Source organism: Haemorhous mexicanus, chromosome 2, assembly GCF_027477595.1.
Source record: "Haemorhous mexicanus isolate bHaeMex1 chromosome 2, bHaeMex1.pri, whole genome shotgun sequence".
NCBI lineage: Eukaryota > Metazoa > Chordata > Aves > Passeriformes > Fringillidae > Haemorhous > Haemorhous mexicanus.
The window spans coordinates 54,421,069-54,436,693 of NC_082342.1; the positions used below are offsets into that span (position 1 = coordinate 54,421,069).

Genomic DNA, 15,625 nt, shown 5'->3' on the forward strand with positions numbered 1-15,625 from the left:
CCTATTTTATTAGAGACCCTCATACTTTCCTCCTTACGAAGGACTTTATTAAGGTATATATGTTCTTTTTAGCGCAAAAACCCAAAAGCTCTCTCAAGACCTGAACTGCATGTCCTCACAGGTTAACATTTTCACATACAGCGCCAGTTACTGGCGATGAGAATGGTTAGTTGGTTAACTGAAGCATGCTTGAAAGGAGAAGCAAAGCTTGTCTACAAAATACTAACACTTGGATGAGTCTGCAGCCTGGGAGGAGAGCACCCGGTGAATTTTCTGGACTTTTTTCATGGCTGACTTGGGATATGCCTGCATTGTCACACAGTGTGTTGACCTCTCTCCTTGATGCATATTGCTCCTGACAGTCCCTCTCCTTTGCCCGCAGGCCATGGAGGCGCAGATACAGAACTTTGGACAGACGCCATCGCAGTTGCTCATTGAGCCCCATCCACCTCGGAGCTCTGCCATGCACCTGGTGAGACATGACTGCTGGCTGGGAGTGCATTCCCTTTGAACCTTAGGGTCCCCTGTAGGTCATAAAGTACTCATTAAAGCAACACTTTGGATGCCCCCCATTGCCCATGCAGCCATACTTGCTTTGGGTAGCAACAAATCACAGGGATCTAGCAGAGCAAGTTGGAGGTGTGACTGGCTTTAGCTCCCGACAGTCCTGGATTTTCCTTACTAATATGGTATAAGAAGGCCCCATCTTAAAAAATATAAACTTGATAAATACATATTTGCATTCTTGTTTCTGCAAGTGGTGGGAACAACTGCAGGCTTTCCTTAGAGTGAGTATGTTGTGTTGTTTTAAAGGATGCATTGTTAGGGGCTGATTTATGAACAATGTCTGCTTGACAAAAATGAAGTATTGGAGTTCAAATCGTGCTGGAATCCTCCCACCCATTCCCTCGGGAGAATGAAATGTATATTTTGAGTTTCAATTCAGAGTCCAAAATTCATTTCCATCACATTCTTCTCTATCCTTCTTACAAAGAATCGTATGAAATAGCCAGACTGAACAAGACAGATTTCTGTGCCCTGGGTGCCTTTGATGAAATGCTTAGAGCTAGATTTTTCTTAAGCTTTGTAAATCAACAGTAATACATGCAGTAGTTTCAGTCATTTTATCTTTCTATTAGGAAATCTCTCTATGTAGCTGTGAAAGTGGAAATTGATCTGGAAGTGGTTGTTGTATTATTTTAAGTGTGTACAAGTCAATCTTAGATAATATTGATTTTACGTTCCTAAGATATGGATGATATATTTTTAATAATTCAAGGTGATAAGCAGAAATGAATATTTGACCTTTTAGACATAGTTCATTTTGTTATAACAGTGGCTGGACAAAAACTCCTTAAAACCAGTACTCAATAGCTATCCTTGTCCACGTACAAACAATTGTGTCATTTGCAGAATTAGGGAACAGGCTTAGGTTATTATAACCTTATTAGGTTACAGAGTCCTTAATGAGCATATGCTTTACTTATAATTAAATTGTCTATGTTTGGAAGTGCTGTATTTCATATGAGGAATTCATTAAGAAAAATATCTGTGCATTTTTGATTCATTATTGAAATTTATTTTTAGGCTATTGTAGTTTAGATAATTAATATTTATTATGTATTAGTTGATTAACTCATTAAGACTTATCTCTGTGAATATTAACTACTTAATAATTTTACTGTATGCTAATTAATGTTAATGGTAATTTTGTACCCTAAAATGATAACCCTTACCATACCTATTCTCTATTTATCCTCGTGTAATGTTCCAATAATAGCTTGTGATCTTACTCTCCTCCATCAGTAGAGTAGATGCACAGGTACTGTTGTTTTCCCTGTATGTGCACATGCTTGCCTGCTCTTTTTTAACCTCGTTTTCCCTCAGACCTCCTCACTAATTGTGTTATCCCTTCTGTTTTCTTCTGCTCTCTTCTCCTTTCTACTCAACAGTGTTTCCTTCCACAGAGCCCCCTCATGTTTAAAGATCAGATGCAGCAGGATGTCATCATGGTGCTGAAGTTCCCATCCAATTCCCCTGTCACACACGTGGCAGCCAACACGCTGCCCCACCTGACCATCCCTGCCGTGGTGACGGTCACTTGCAGCAGGCTCTTTGCGGTCAATCGGTGGCACAACACAGTAGGTGGGTCCTCAAAGGCTTCATTCAAACTTGGAGACCTTAACAACACAGCTTTCATTCTGAGTGCAATTTAGCTCACTCGCCTGCCTGTGCACCAAAATTTACTGTTTCTTCTGGTGTGTGTCAAATAATCACAGCTTCTGTTTTCTCTGGTGTCATTGCTAGAAACATGCTCCTTAACAGCAGCACATCACCATGGCAGCCAATCGATTTGTGGTTACTTCAGGATCAGCTTTTGATACAATGCTTTTCAGGAGACTGATGTTGCTCTCGACACAGCAAATATTAATATGTCCCAGGTTTCAGGAATACATACTGACATGCTAGAGAGTGGATATCCCTATCTGCTGCTTGAGAGAGATTTCAGGATCTTGTCATAAGCCTTCCACTGGGTTGCTGTTGGATTATCTGGGGTCCTTAGCAAGTCTAAGCAGCTGGACACTGAACTATTCTGAGGAGATGTGTCTTCATTCCCTCACAAAAGCCCATCCAACAGGACCATCCCAAAATTCCCTTCCAGCCCCTCTGCTCACCTCCCCATATTGCCATTAGGACTGTCCATGTCACCTGGACATGGAGGTGCTAAGGCTGTTCCAAACATTGCTAAATAGGTGGTGAGGCCATGAGGTACATGAGGGAAAAAACAGGTTTAATTTTCTCAGATATTTTGCTGCAGCAATAGCCCTTATGCTGCAATATCTGGAAACATTTATAATCCTCAATCAGGTGCAACTAAATTACATGTAAAAAATGTTTTTTCCCATTTCTTTAAAACAAAAGGTAAAAATCTAGAGGGGAAAAAAACCCTAGCATTTTTTAAAAGTAGTTAGTAACAATGTCCTCAATGGAAGATTCCAGTGTCAGGAATGATTTGGAGGTGCAGAAACTGTCCTGTGTTGTTTTATTACACCTTTGGCTAACATTGATTGGCTAATTCATAATTATTTTTCTTTGATTTTTTCAGGGATTCTATCCAAATACACCATACCCATCATCATTCATGTCTCCTCTTTCTGAGGAAGCTTATTTGGTTCTGGAGTAGCCCTTTCTGGTCCAGATTTTCAAATCAAGAGAACCCAAAATTCCTACCCATACTTTACTGTGAAGGAATTAATCTCATTAATATTGCAGTGTGCTGGAGTTCAAGGGTTTCCTTAAAAAACTGTCATTTGAAGTCCTTTAGTTTAGCTGAAGCTTTATTGGTCTTCATGATGCATATGACAGTAAAGTTTAAAGTTTTCCTCTATACTCTTGTAAAACATAAGTCATGCTGCAAAAACTCAGAATTCAAGGCATGAACCAACCCTAAATTCAATTTCACACCATTTGTAAACCTCTGGTCTAAAATTAAAAAAAAAAAAAAAAAGAAAAAGAAAAGGAATACTTTGTAAATATAACAGAAAGAGATGAAAACAAAACTGTTTAGAGAATCAAACTTGATTGTAATGATTTTCTTAACTTTTAAATCCTGCTTGGCAATGTTACGTCTTTTAGGGGAGGCTAATCCAGGACAGGGTATCAATGTCCTACTATTGCCATAATACTGTTTTAATAAAGCATTACTCTAGTATAAAGGATAAGTTTATCTACAGAAATGTATGCACAGACCACTTGTAAAATACAAAACTCTTGTGTGTAGAGTTTTGGAATTAACAAACAGCAGGAGGCATTTACAGAGACATCTCATAATAGAAGTGGATGGATCTAAGTTAATATCTGTAAAGATATGTCCCAAACTGCTTGGGTTTTGAAAGAAAAGACAGAAAGAAGGGAAGAACTTCTTTCTGTCTTCCTTGAAAGAAGACAGAAAGAAGTTCTCAGAGCTGTGTCCTCCTCAAAATGGGAGAGCTAGCTTTTCTTTTACCTCTTCCAGTTGTCCATTGCAGTAGTAGAAAATGGACTTTATTCTTCAGAAATCTGTATGTCCTATTATAGAGGGTATTCTTGTGCAATGTGGCAGTTTGTGACAAAAAAATGTATTTTCACTAATGACTATATGATTTATATTCCAGGGAAGGTGCTCAGAAGAGCCAAAGCAATGCTATCTGTGCATGACAAGATAACACTAAATTTGCAGCCCCTGATGCACATTTGAACATCTTAAGGACTGCTTAGAATAGAACAAACAGGAATAATTGTGGCACATTTACTGTACCCTCCAGTTTTGCATCTAAAAATTTTAGATAAATCCATGAAAAGGTCCAAGTTTCTGTCACATACCGGTTTCCATATGCAAGAAACTCATAAAAATGTTTAATCTAATTAACTTTATTTTCTGTGCTAAGATCTCTGCTCAAAAGTAAAAATAAAAATCTCTTATACTATTTTAAATGAGTTATTTAATGAATGTGTGTGGCTGCAAAAGTTGTGATAAAGTTGATGCTTCTACATTTATAGTTACTTTTACGTAAACTAAGAATTAACAAATGCGTATTTGTGAAGCACAGAGAAAGAAACATTAAAACATTAATAAAGGAAATAGTAAAAAGTTACTTTCTAAAAATATATAATAATCCAATAATGAACTTTTTAACATAGAAAAGTCAAGTCAAAAGGTTTCTATGTGCTTTATTCCTCCTTTCATGTGTAGGCCTTCGGGGAGCCCCAGGATATTCTTTGGATCAAGCTCATCATCTTCCAATTGAAATGGATCCATTGATTGGTATGTCAAGATGAAAATGTAGCAATATATTTGAAATTGGCATTTTCAGGAATTATTGATTAATCTATATTTGTATATTATGCTTCATTTAACACAGAAAATAGGAAAATATTTATTCTTGTCAATCCTGAAAAATTAAAAAGTATTAGCTATTGATGCTGAATGAATTACATGAATGCTATTTGTTATTAACATCACCAGCAACTGGTATTTAAGAAACAACCAATTAAGTCAGTTAATTGTCAGCCCATATCTATAATTCTGTTCTCTTATCAGATCACATTAGTAAAATAAAACATGAGGGTCCTATGGATATAACATATTTTTTTTTTTACAGTCAGCACAATATTTATCAGGACAGATGCAGATCCATTTATTTTCATTCACTTTATGATTTGGATTTAGTCAACAATACTAATTTAATAATGAAAAAACTATCTTTTAAATTGATAGTATTTTTTAAAATCCAGATTTTTTTGAGAAAGTGAATTATTTGAGAAATAGCATCTGCTAAAATTATTAAATTGCAAGACTTCCTAATGAACATAAATTTTCATTATTGAACTTATTTGATTTGTATGGGGGTGGGAGTTCAGAAATTTGAAACAGAAACTGAGGATAGGAAAGGTTCCTAGGGACAAGTTTGTAGCATTTTTGAGAAAAAAAATACATTTTTAAACATATCTAGATATAAAGTTCCATTTTTTTCTGTGTCAATATTCATGTTCAAAAGATTTACATAGAAGGACCTCAGGAGAGTTAGCTTTCTCTTCTGTGTGCTTCATTTGATCTCATCTAATGACAGTGGTTTTCTCTTTAGTTTTTTCTCTCACAAGCTAAGGCACAGCTATTGTGCCCATCTGTTCTGGAAATCTGAGTAATTTGCTATTCATTATCTTTCAACTAATGGACATAGAGGGTCTGGTAATTTAAATATGTGTTCTTAGAATGTATGCAAACATGATATTAACTTCCATGAGCAATTTTAAAATGTAATGGAGTGGGTTTTTTTTTTTTGGCTGAATCTTTTATTCATGCAGTTGTGGGCACTTTAAGTAGAGCAGCAAAAAACAGGGAAAATCAGTTATTGTCTGCATTAGGTTGTGTTCTTATGTTAGGAGAAACATATTTCTCAGGTTTTTACCTCCCTGGCTTTGGGTAACTGAGGTTAGTTGTCAGATTCCCTCCATAACTACTGTAGAAAGACAAACTCTCCTGTGGAGTTGTCTAGCAGTTAGACAGCTGTTACGGAGTGAAATGACTTGTCATGTGGAAAAAAGTCTTCTTCTCCAGTGAGACTGGATGGAGTGGATAAAATTAACTTAGATTATATACTCGACTTTAAGTTAATACTGAGATGGAACACACTTTTATGGTGTTGCTGTGTCACAGGGAGGACAAAGCACATTAGCTGCAGGTTCCCAGTCATTAGTATCCTTCTAACCAGCTCCATTTGGCAGTTGGGTTAGTGGGATTCTGCATGAACCATTCCTTTTCCCTCAGTCTGGGGGAGTTCCTAGGTGTCATTACCTCTTTTTAAAGTCCTTGGCCTGGGTCCCTGCTAGAGGAGCAGATGATAACACTTTTCCTGTACTGGAAAATCACATTAGGTTTGAATAGAGTAATGGAATCATAAAATATGCTGAGTTGGAAGGGACCCATCAGGAGCATCAAGTCCAACTCCTGGCTCTGTGCAGGACCTCCCGCAAGAGTCACACCTAAGAGTGTTGTCCAAACTCTTCTTGAACTCTCTCAGGCTTGTTCTGTGACCACTTCCCTGAGGAGCCAGTTCCAGGGCCCAACCACCCTCTAGGTAAAAAACATTTTCCTGATGTCCAACACAAACATCCCCTTACTGGGCTTCAGGCCTTTTCCATGAGTCCTGTCCCTGATCACAGGAGTAAAGAGATCAGAACCTGCTCCTCCACTTCCCCTCATGAGGACGCTGAAGACCACAATAAGGTCTCCCCAGATTCATTAGTTGAATCTTAATGTCTTTAATCTGGTTAAGCATCTGGAGGTGTGGAGTTGTCAAGGCCACACAATAGAAGCTATTTTCTGTGAAAGAGATATTAACCAGCAAGAACTGGCTCTCTGCAGTATTGTTAGTATTGATTTCATATTTTATATGGACTTCTGCCATTTTCCCCTGGTTCAGATTGTTTTGAGAGACTACTTCAGAAGAGCACTAAAATTATTACCACATATTATGCAGTGCATCAGGCAACTTATAAGAAATTGTCATCTCTGTAAAATCTTATCTCTTCTTCAAAGGGGAACTAGAGATCTCACAATAATTTTGTATTTCTGACACCCATATAGACAGCTCTGAATGTTCATATTCAAAATGCTTACTCAACAACAAGTTCACAGTTCATTGAAAGTTAAATGTATTCATTTTCTCCTGTAAATGGATGACAGGAAGGTGTTGGAATGGCTTACATGTAAAATGTGTTTTGCATTTCGTTACAGCCAATAACTCTGGTGTGAACAAACGTCAGATCACAGACCTTGTGGATCAGAGCATCCAGATCAACGCACATTGCTTCGTGGTCACGGCAGATAATCGCTACATTCTCATCTGTGGTTTCTGGGACAAGAGCTTTCGAGTTTATTCCACAGAAACAGGTGATCTCAAAAACAGCTCTTTGGTTCTTCCTGGGTCACAAAGTGGACAAAGACTATTGTCTTAATAGTACCATATCAAATACTTGTGCTTACATGTTAATTAGTGGTAAAGGACAGTTTATAAAATCCTTCATTATTGTAAAAGGAAATGGAATACACTTTTATTAATAGCAACTTTTGAAAACTATAGTTATCTTCAGGAAATTTATCATGTCAAAAGATTCAACCAAATTTTTGTTACAATTTTTTTATGGATCTATTATTTCTAGTTCTATTTATTTCATGTAGTAAGGAATTAGGTCGAATATCCTGCTACAGGAACCAATATTTTGTTGCTTTGTCTGATTACTTTGCCTCATATCACTCTATTGCTAAAAACTAATTGTAATAATCGAAAGGAGGAGGTGATAATCATAGCAAACCTTAGTTTGACATTAACATAAAAAAATACACATTTTTAACATAATAATGTAGCACAATTATGGAAAAGTTCAAGTGCAGTCTTATGCATATCACTAATGAAATTCATAAATACTGTTCTAATGCCATTGCTTAAATACTGATGGAGCCATAACTCCACTTAATATTCAGTGACTGCGGCACTGCCTTGATTTTCAGAGATAAGGGTTAGACTATGGATTGCCACAGAGCACAGCCTTCAACAAGACTGAAAAAAAGGTGGAAAAAAAAGTTTAATCTTTGTGATTTTTTAATCTTCTTGTAGCATTTAGTGAACCTTAATTACGGGACATTAAACAAAAGTTACATTTGAACTGAATATTAATTATATAGTTCATGATTTCTAAATGCCACTAGTACCTTAGAAAACTGAATTTGTATGATTTCGCATTCCCACCAGGAAAGTTGACTCAGATTGTGTTTGGCCACTGGGATGTGGTGACTTGCCTGGCCAGGTCGGAGTCCTACATCGGGGGTGATTGCTACATCGTGTCTGGGTCTCGCGACGCTACATTGCTGCTTTGGTACTGGAGTGGCCGGCATCATATCATAGGTGACAATCCAAACAGCAGTAAGTGTCCTTTAGATAACACCTCTCCCTCTCTTCTGTCACACCTCTTTGTTTTAACATTCCTTCTTTCAGCTTCAGAAGTTATTACCAAATATATCAGTAACTTTGCTTACTGGTTGAAAGTTGGTATAAGAGCACCCCATGCTAAGCAATGCACTGATTGCCAGCCAAAAAAAATGTTTCAACACTCTCTGCATGTTAAGAGATAATAGCATGGGAGTACAGTTCCTAAGTTTGTAATTGCCTTTATCACTTATAGCATCATGTCATCATAAAGCAGAACAAGATGGTTGTGGCCTTTAAGTGACAGGACATATATCACTATATTTTGACTTCCCTTTCCCTGGAAATATTTTTTGGCACTTTAACTTACTCCTTTTGTGCTCCAGCATGCTATATCAGCTGCTTGCCTTTTCAAAAAAGTAATGTCTCACATGCCATGGAATCAAATGAGACTCTCTTGAGAAAGGTCTTTCTATAGTTTGGGGAAGCAATTTGACTGAATAAAAATAGAAAAAGATAAAATGTCAGGAAAAGTTTACATCTCATTTGCATAGGACTAACTATCAGTGCTTTGCAGAGAAAGTGGGACACAATAATAATATTAATTTATGCAAAAGAGCACTTAAATTGCACCACTAATTTAAAGATCCCATCACCCATGCCAGAGATATGACTGCAGCTAAAGAGCAGCTTTTATCCATATACTAGAACTGTTTTATACAACACTTAATCCATTTCACCTAAAGAAGCTTCTGATTTCTAATGATAATTTTCAACAGAAGGGTTTTGTCTTTGGATAAAAATGTAAGAATCTGTCACCATCAGTTCTGATTTCTGATTCAAATACTGACTGGAGGCAGCACTGTCAGTTACAGACCTCTAAGTGAAAGTATTCCTTCAACTGAACGGCTGGTAGAAAAGTGTTTTATGTGTTTCAAAGTAAATATTTTGTTAATTTTGCAGCAAGAAACTTTTAATTGAATTTTGATTTTTTTTTTCCCATTTGTCTGTAAGCAGAGTAGAAGGGAGACACATAACAACCTTGCTTTCTCACCAGATTTTTTTTGCTTCTATAATAGAGGAAATAGAGGGGAAAGAAGAAAATTGTGTTCCAATAACAAATTTCTGTAATTTTTGCCTATATTCCATGACTTTTTTAGTATGTAATTCTCCAATATGGATAAATTCAGTCTGACAAGGATTTTCATGTCTTAGCAGTTTGTTTAGGTAGATGGCATTTTTCTTTGAATGCCTGTGTGATTCATATAAAGTATTAGTCATTTCTATGATAAGAGAAAAATAAAAAGAGCTTTCTACTCTCATTAAAGAAAAAAATGTAAGACTTTCCCCTTAGCTCCCTTGATTGTAAAGGGCTTGGACAGCCTTGCAATTAGCTTCTCCTTTCTGGGCGATGCAAACTACTTCAATTCTTTTCCAGTTAGAATTATTTTAGTTCTGGTATTATTCTGTCATCACTTACAAATTTGAATGCTCAAAAGTGGTACTTTATGTATCTCAGATTTAATATATTAGCTGTATAACTTTGGAATTGTCTGCTTTGAAGGTCTTTTATGAAAGGAAGGATATGACCTGGCTGACAGAAATAAATGAAAACAAAAATTACTTGTATGACTTGCTCTCATTCTCTGCCTCTGTGTGGATAAGGTGCTGTTTTTCTGAAGGAATGGCCTTATGGTCAGATTAATAGGAGACTGTGCTGCAGATAGCCACGTCCAGTCAAATGAAATTTTATAAGCACAGGTAACAGAGCTCAGGGAGATTAAGTGCCCTAGACCATTGTGGTAGCTTTGAAATGCATTGATAAGATTTTTTAATGTTCATGTTGAAGAGATGTTGAAGACTCATGCTGAGGAAGAGTGATGGCATTTCTATTATTTCTGTCTCTATTCATTGGATTGAAGCTACCATGGATATGTTAATTATATACTAGTACTGTACTATAACCAGAACTACATGTGTTGGAAGCATATCATTATTAATAGCTACTTTGACTTTTCATGAACATACAGTAATGGGAATAAATCACAAAAACACAGGGGCTTTAAAAAAGGGCCTTTAAAAACTTCTAAAATTACTGTTTCTGCTGAAGTAATGACTAATAGTTTCTGCTTGCTACCATGAGCAGACATGATGACTGTCATATGACTGATTCCCTTTGAACTAATTTCCAAGAGTGAAGCATTCTCAACAATCCTTATAAAAATATGTTTGAAGTTTTACATAGTTAAAGTCACCGAAGTAATAAAAAAATATTTCCTAATCTACTCGTCTATAGTAGATTAGTAGTATATAATAGAGCTGTTAGAAGGTTTCCTTGTAGGAAAAATGAAAGTGATATGATCAATGTAGATCAAATTACTTAACATCTTTAGAATTAATTTCCAGAAAGACGTAGATGATATTTTCAGAGGGAAAAAAAGGGATATTGGTTTTTTTTATAAGCTGTCGTCTGGAGATACAGATAAGGTGCTTTATACCGGAGGATATAAGGAGGTAAAGAACACAAAGAAAAATGTCAGGTATAGTAATTACCTGGGTTAGGTGTTTGACTTTATTATTATCTAAGCTGAAAGACAGTTAATTATCAATTTTAGCTTCAATACATCCAGTTACCGAAAAGAACTTTAGTTGTTTCAGAAAATCTTAAAGAGGAGAAAAAGCAGACCTCCAGTCCTAAGCAGTTTGTGTGGTTTGACATTTGTATAGAAAAATATAGATACCATTTCATTCAAAAACATAGAAATCACAATTTATTGTGAAATACTATCAGGCTAAAGATTGTCAGATCAAATTTCTTACAGATTCTGCTAAAATTCTTATTACAGAATTCATGAGGTAGATGTAATCTTTACTAAACAACAAGTATGTCAACAACCTTACCTGTCAGACTTCTGTAGAACCTTCTGCTGAAATTCCTGTACAGGCATATGCTCAGTGGGTCACCTCAACTGGGTCTGTGGGAAATGCAGAACTAGCTCTTGTTTAAAGAGGAGAATTGAGAAAAGATGCAAGTGATTGATCTAGCTCAGTAGTTGAAAGCCTGCCTATGAGAGCATGGTAAACTTCATTTTATAATTTTAAAATCATTTTTTCCAATTAATATATTTATCACGTCATCTTTTTTATTCTACAATAAGTATCAAAAATTAGTTTCTGGTTTAATTTGCACTTGGCACAATTTTTTGACACCTCTCACAATCACTGTGAGAAAAGTGAAGTTTTACCAGGCTTTAAATGCGATGCTTTCCATACAGGAGCTTTCTGAAAACATTTGAAGGAAACCTCCAGGTTAGAGTACTTGTCCAGGAAGCAGGAGACTACATTCTTGACCTCTAGAGACTGGGGGAATTAAAGCCCTCATTCCCATGTTCACAGGCTTGTGCCGACTATCAGCTATAAGTTATCACAGGATGGGGCCCTGAGAACCCCTAGATTTGGTAGAAAGCAAAATTCTTTTCTATGCTCATATTTATGCATGTTACATGTCATGATGATTGGATATAGAAATAAATCAAGAGATCAGGAGGGATGTGCTACATACCTTCAACAACAACATGTAGAGCAAATCTTGTCCCTGTTTGTACTTTCTCTAGTTCAATGCTGGTCTCATGGCCATGCCATTGCTAAGCTCCGATGGTGGTGATGTTGGAGGTCCTGTTAAGACTAGAATAGAGGTTGATGTTCTGCAAAGTAAGAGATGTGGCATGATTTCCTGTAGGCTTGCAGGGTTTATATATGTTTGAACTTCCCTTTCTCTCTTATCCTTGCTTTCTTAAATACCACCTACTGGAAAAACACTGAACCAAATGTCCTCTTGCCAGGGTCAGATATCTACTTTCTGAGCCAAAATTGCCCATCTGAAATAGCTAATCTGAATCTGTACCTTATTAAGTTGATGAGCAGATTGTATAAACCTGCTGCAGTTGCAAGAGCAGTGAAAGGTGTCTGTTTTCTCTTAGTAAGACATGGCACATGCAAAGGACATTGTTTGCTTATTTTATTTGTTTGAAGTGATATGGGAAATGTAAATCTTTGCAGTTCTCAGAGACTGAATAGAAAAATTATTGTTATAGAGTTTGACAATTTGTGTTTTGATTTTTCTTCTCTTATGATATATAAGGATTTGTTTTAGCTGAGTGCTAATTTGTATACAAATTTCTTCTCACATGGCAACTGTATTAGTCATCACAAAAAAGGAGCAAAGAAAGTACATGATATGCCCTGGAGTTCAACATGTATCATTATAGCTGTTTTATTTTTATATTTTATGATTACTTTATTGAATGTCTCTTTCAAACAAGTGACTTTGAAAATGAGAACTATCTCAGAGTCTTTGAACAGATATACCAAAGTGGATGATAGAATTGCAGAAAAGGGAGGGACAGATGCTTTCATCTGAAACAGACGCAAATTCAGAAAGTAATTTGGAAGTGATAAAAATTAATTTGCACACTTTAATTGGAATCAGACTCCTGCATGAAAGAAAGGAAGGGTAGGCAGCTTGTGCTAAAGGCTGGTTGAATTTTTTGTCAGGTAAGTATGTTGGACCTGGCCGCTTATCCTCTTGAGCCTCTCCATGCAATATATTACATTCACCCTCTGACTGGTGTTCTTTAAAGGGATCAATGCTATTCCTGTTTTTTCCCTAGAGCCTGAAATTTCATTGATCTTGGGACTTGACATTTCTCATTACCTATTGTAGCTTCCAAGAGGATGGTCACAAGAGGTGTGGGAGTTAACCCCACTTGTTCTAACAGCAACTGTGCTGACCATTGAAAAATGCTCTATCAGCCATAAGATGGGTTTGTTGAGCTTTATAACACAATCTTCACAGCTGCTAAGAATTCATCCTGTCCCAGTGAGTGTATTCAGTATATATCTGAAAGGGAGGGTAAAATTCACCAAAAAATATCTTTCTCAAGTCAATATACATTTTTTTTTTTGTGTCTGTCATACAGTATTTCTTTGTGTTCCCTTTACATAACATAATTTTGAAACAATTTGAAGTTGTGAACATTAAGGGTTCTGCAGGTTTGTGTCTTGAAAGAGTAGTTATTCTGATCTCAGAACTTTCATTTGTTGTTTTGTATCCCTTTAATTATTTTATTATATCCCTTTCACTATCACATTTTATTATGCGCTAGCTTAGCCTTGAAATGGCAGCAGTTTAAAAATAGTCACCAGTGTGCTGTGCACCAAGAGGACTGGGTGGCTGTCTGAAGGCCCTGCACTGGCATGGGCACATGTGCTATCTGCTTTGTCTGTTTAAGGAGTTATTATGGTAATTGTAGGTTTGTACAGTTTAGTAGTAATTTTTGAAATAACAAAATTTTGAATATCTTAGCACTGCTCTGCCAGAGCAGAAGCTCTTTGAAAACTAGTTTGTAATTTTTACTGACTCCATCTCTGCTCTGACTGCCAAAGACATCTCTCTTCCAAGGCTGCTATGTAAAGGTAAAAGAGCCAATAATCCACCTGAGATAATGCAGTTATCTCTAGTATTTTATCAACACATGTCTGTGTCCATGCTACACAGCATGCTCTGTGGGAATTGTACGGTGCAGGGTGATTCTGCAACGTGCCCAAGATCCCAAAGCAATTTAGTGAAAGAGATAAGAAGAGATGCTAAAAATCTGTAATCTCCTGTGCTCCACTGTATTTTACCTTCTGGATTTGTGCAAGGTACCTGAAAGCCCTCTCACCTGGGTGAACTGTTTGTAGTTATTTACAGTACTCCTCAGCGAATAAACCAGCCCTGCTTCCTAGAGCTGGGAATATTTTGAATATACTAATATTTTCCTGTCAGCAGTCTTTCTTTTACACTCATTGCTCACTCATGTTGTAGGCATTGTTACTGACTGTTTTCTGTTTTGAGATATTCATATTTATTGGTTGTAGCATTATCTTTTAATCAAACTCTAAGATGGTGTTTTTTCTGACAGTGAAAATTTGAGATGGCTCTTACATTTTTACTTCCATGAAAGCCATTGTATTTTCTAAAATTTTGTTTTCTGGTGAGCACCCCTGAAAAGTCCTGGCAGTAAAGCAAATAGCAAAGTAAATTCCTTTTCAGCAAGTAATTCGGAGTATTACAAGACAGAAGCCTTGTAGTTGCTTTTGTCAAAGTGAGAGATGAAATGGAAGCCTAAATTTGCCATGTGCTCTCATGTTTCTTTATACAGAAGCCTCCTAGATGTGTCCCCATAGAAATCTGTACACAATTCCTTGAAAAGGACAATATGAGAGAAATAGTAACAGTCTTTTGTCTTTCTTTCCCTCTTCTTTTTTTCTTTGCTATGCAGGAGCACCATCTGTTCCCAAAGAACGTTACAATAACATTAAGCATTATATTTTTCAGCAAGAAGGAAATATGTGTGTTATTTTAGACTTTCTGGAAAAACTTACTTGTTTGGAAATACAGCACTTTTTTTTTTCATTCTGCCCTCTAGTAATTCAGTTCAAAGGTGCACCTTTGGGGAAATCACAGGGAGTTTACAGTGATGGTATCTCAGTTCTTAGGTAGGATATTTTCACCTGCAATTCCCTTAGAGCTGTAGCCTTTGACCTCCGGCTGCATCTATCAGTGGTGATGTGACAGTGACAGAATATTTTGCTAGATTTTGAATGATTCTTCGAGTTCACAGTTTTTTTTCCTTTGCAATAAAATGTAATATGACTGGGGTTCATGCCACATCTTTTTCTGTAGAAAGTATCAGTGAATAATTTTTTCTTTGAGCCCGAAGGGAAAAAAATTCCCATTTTCAATTACTGCTGGACAGTTACTACTAATATTGTTATTCTGTTATTAATTTGTATTTACTGAAAACCAGGACAAAATAAGACTCGTAGATCTATGTTTCAGGGAAGTTGTTTCCTATAAGCATTTTCTTTATAAATCAAGAAGTCAATGAAATATGCTTTTTTGGTGTATTCTGGAAATTTACAGTTCCAGATCTTATAGAACTTTCATAGGAAGCACTGAGGAAAATGTCCTTTTGAAAATTGCATTATTTCTTTTCCTTCAAAAATTTTGGCCATTTAATATTTTCAGTCATCCAGTTTGACTGAAATTATTAAATGGCCAATGACACCTCTATAATCATAGCTTGAGCCAAGATGGCCATTGAGCATAATCCTCT

General features: G+C 36.4%; 1 protein-coding gene across 6 annotated transcripts in view; it reads left to right on the forward strand.

Moving 5' to 3' along the window:
- NBEA (neurobeachin) overlaps nt 1–15,625 on the forward strand; it is a 454,976-nt gene that overhangs the window by 430,957 nt on the left and 8,394 nt on the right. For 4 of the 6 annotated variants that reach the window (XM_059838862.1, XM_059838859.1, XM_059838864.1 and 1 more), the window contains 5 exons: nt 383–472; nt 1,953–2,145; nt 4,733–4,804; nt 7,277–7,432; nt 8,292–8,462. In XM_059838862.1, the coding sequence (XP_059694845.1) occupies nt 383–472; nt 1,953–2,145; nt 4,733–4,804; nt 7,277–7,432; nt 8,292–8,462 (682 nt within the window). The remainder of the gene's footprint in view (nt 1–382; nt 473–1,952; nt 2,146–4,732; nt 4,805–7,276; nt 7,433–8,291; nt 8,463–15,625) is intronic. The other 2 variants (XM_059838861.1, XM_059838865.1) reach the window with 1 other exon arrangement.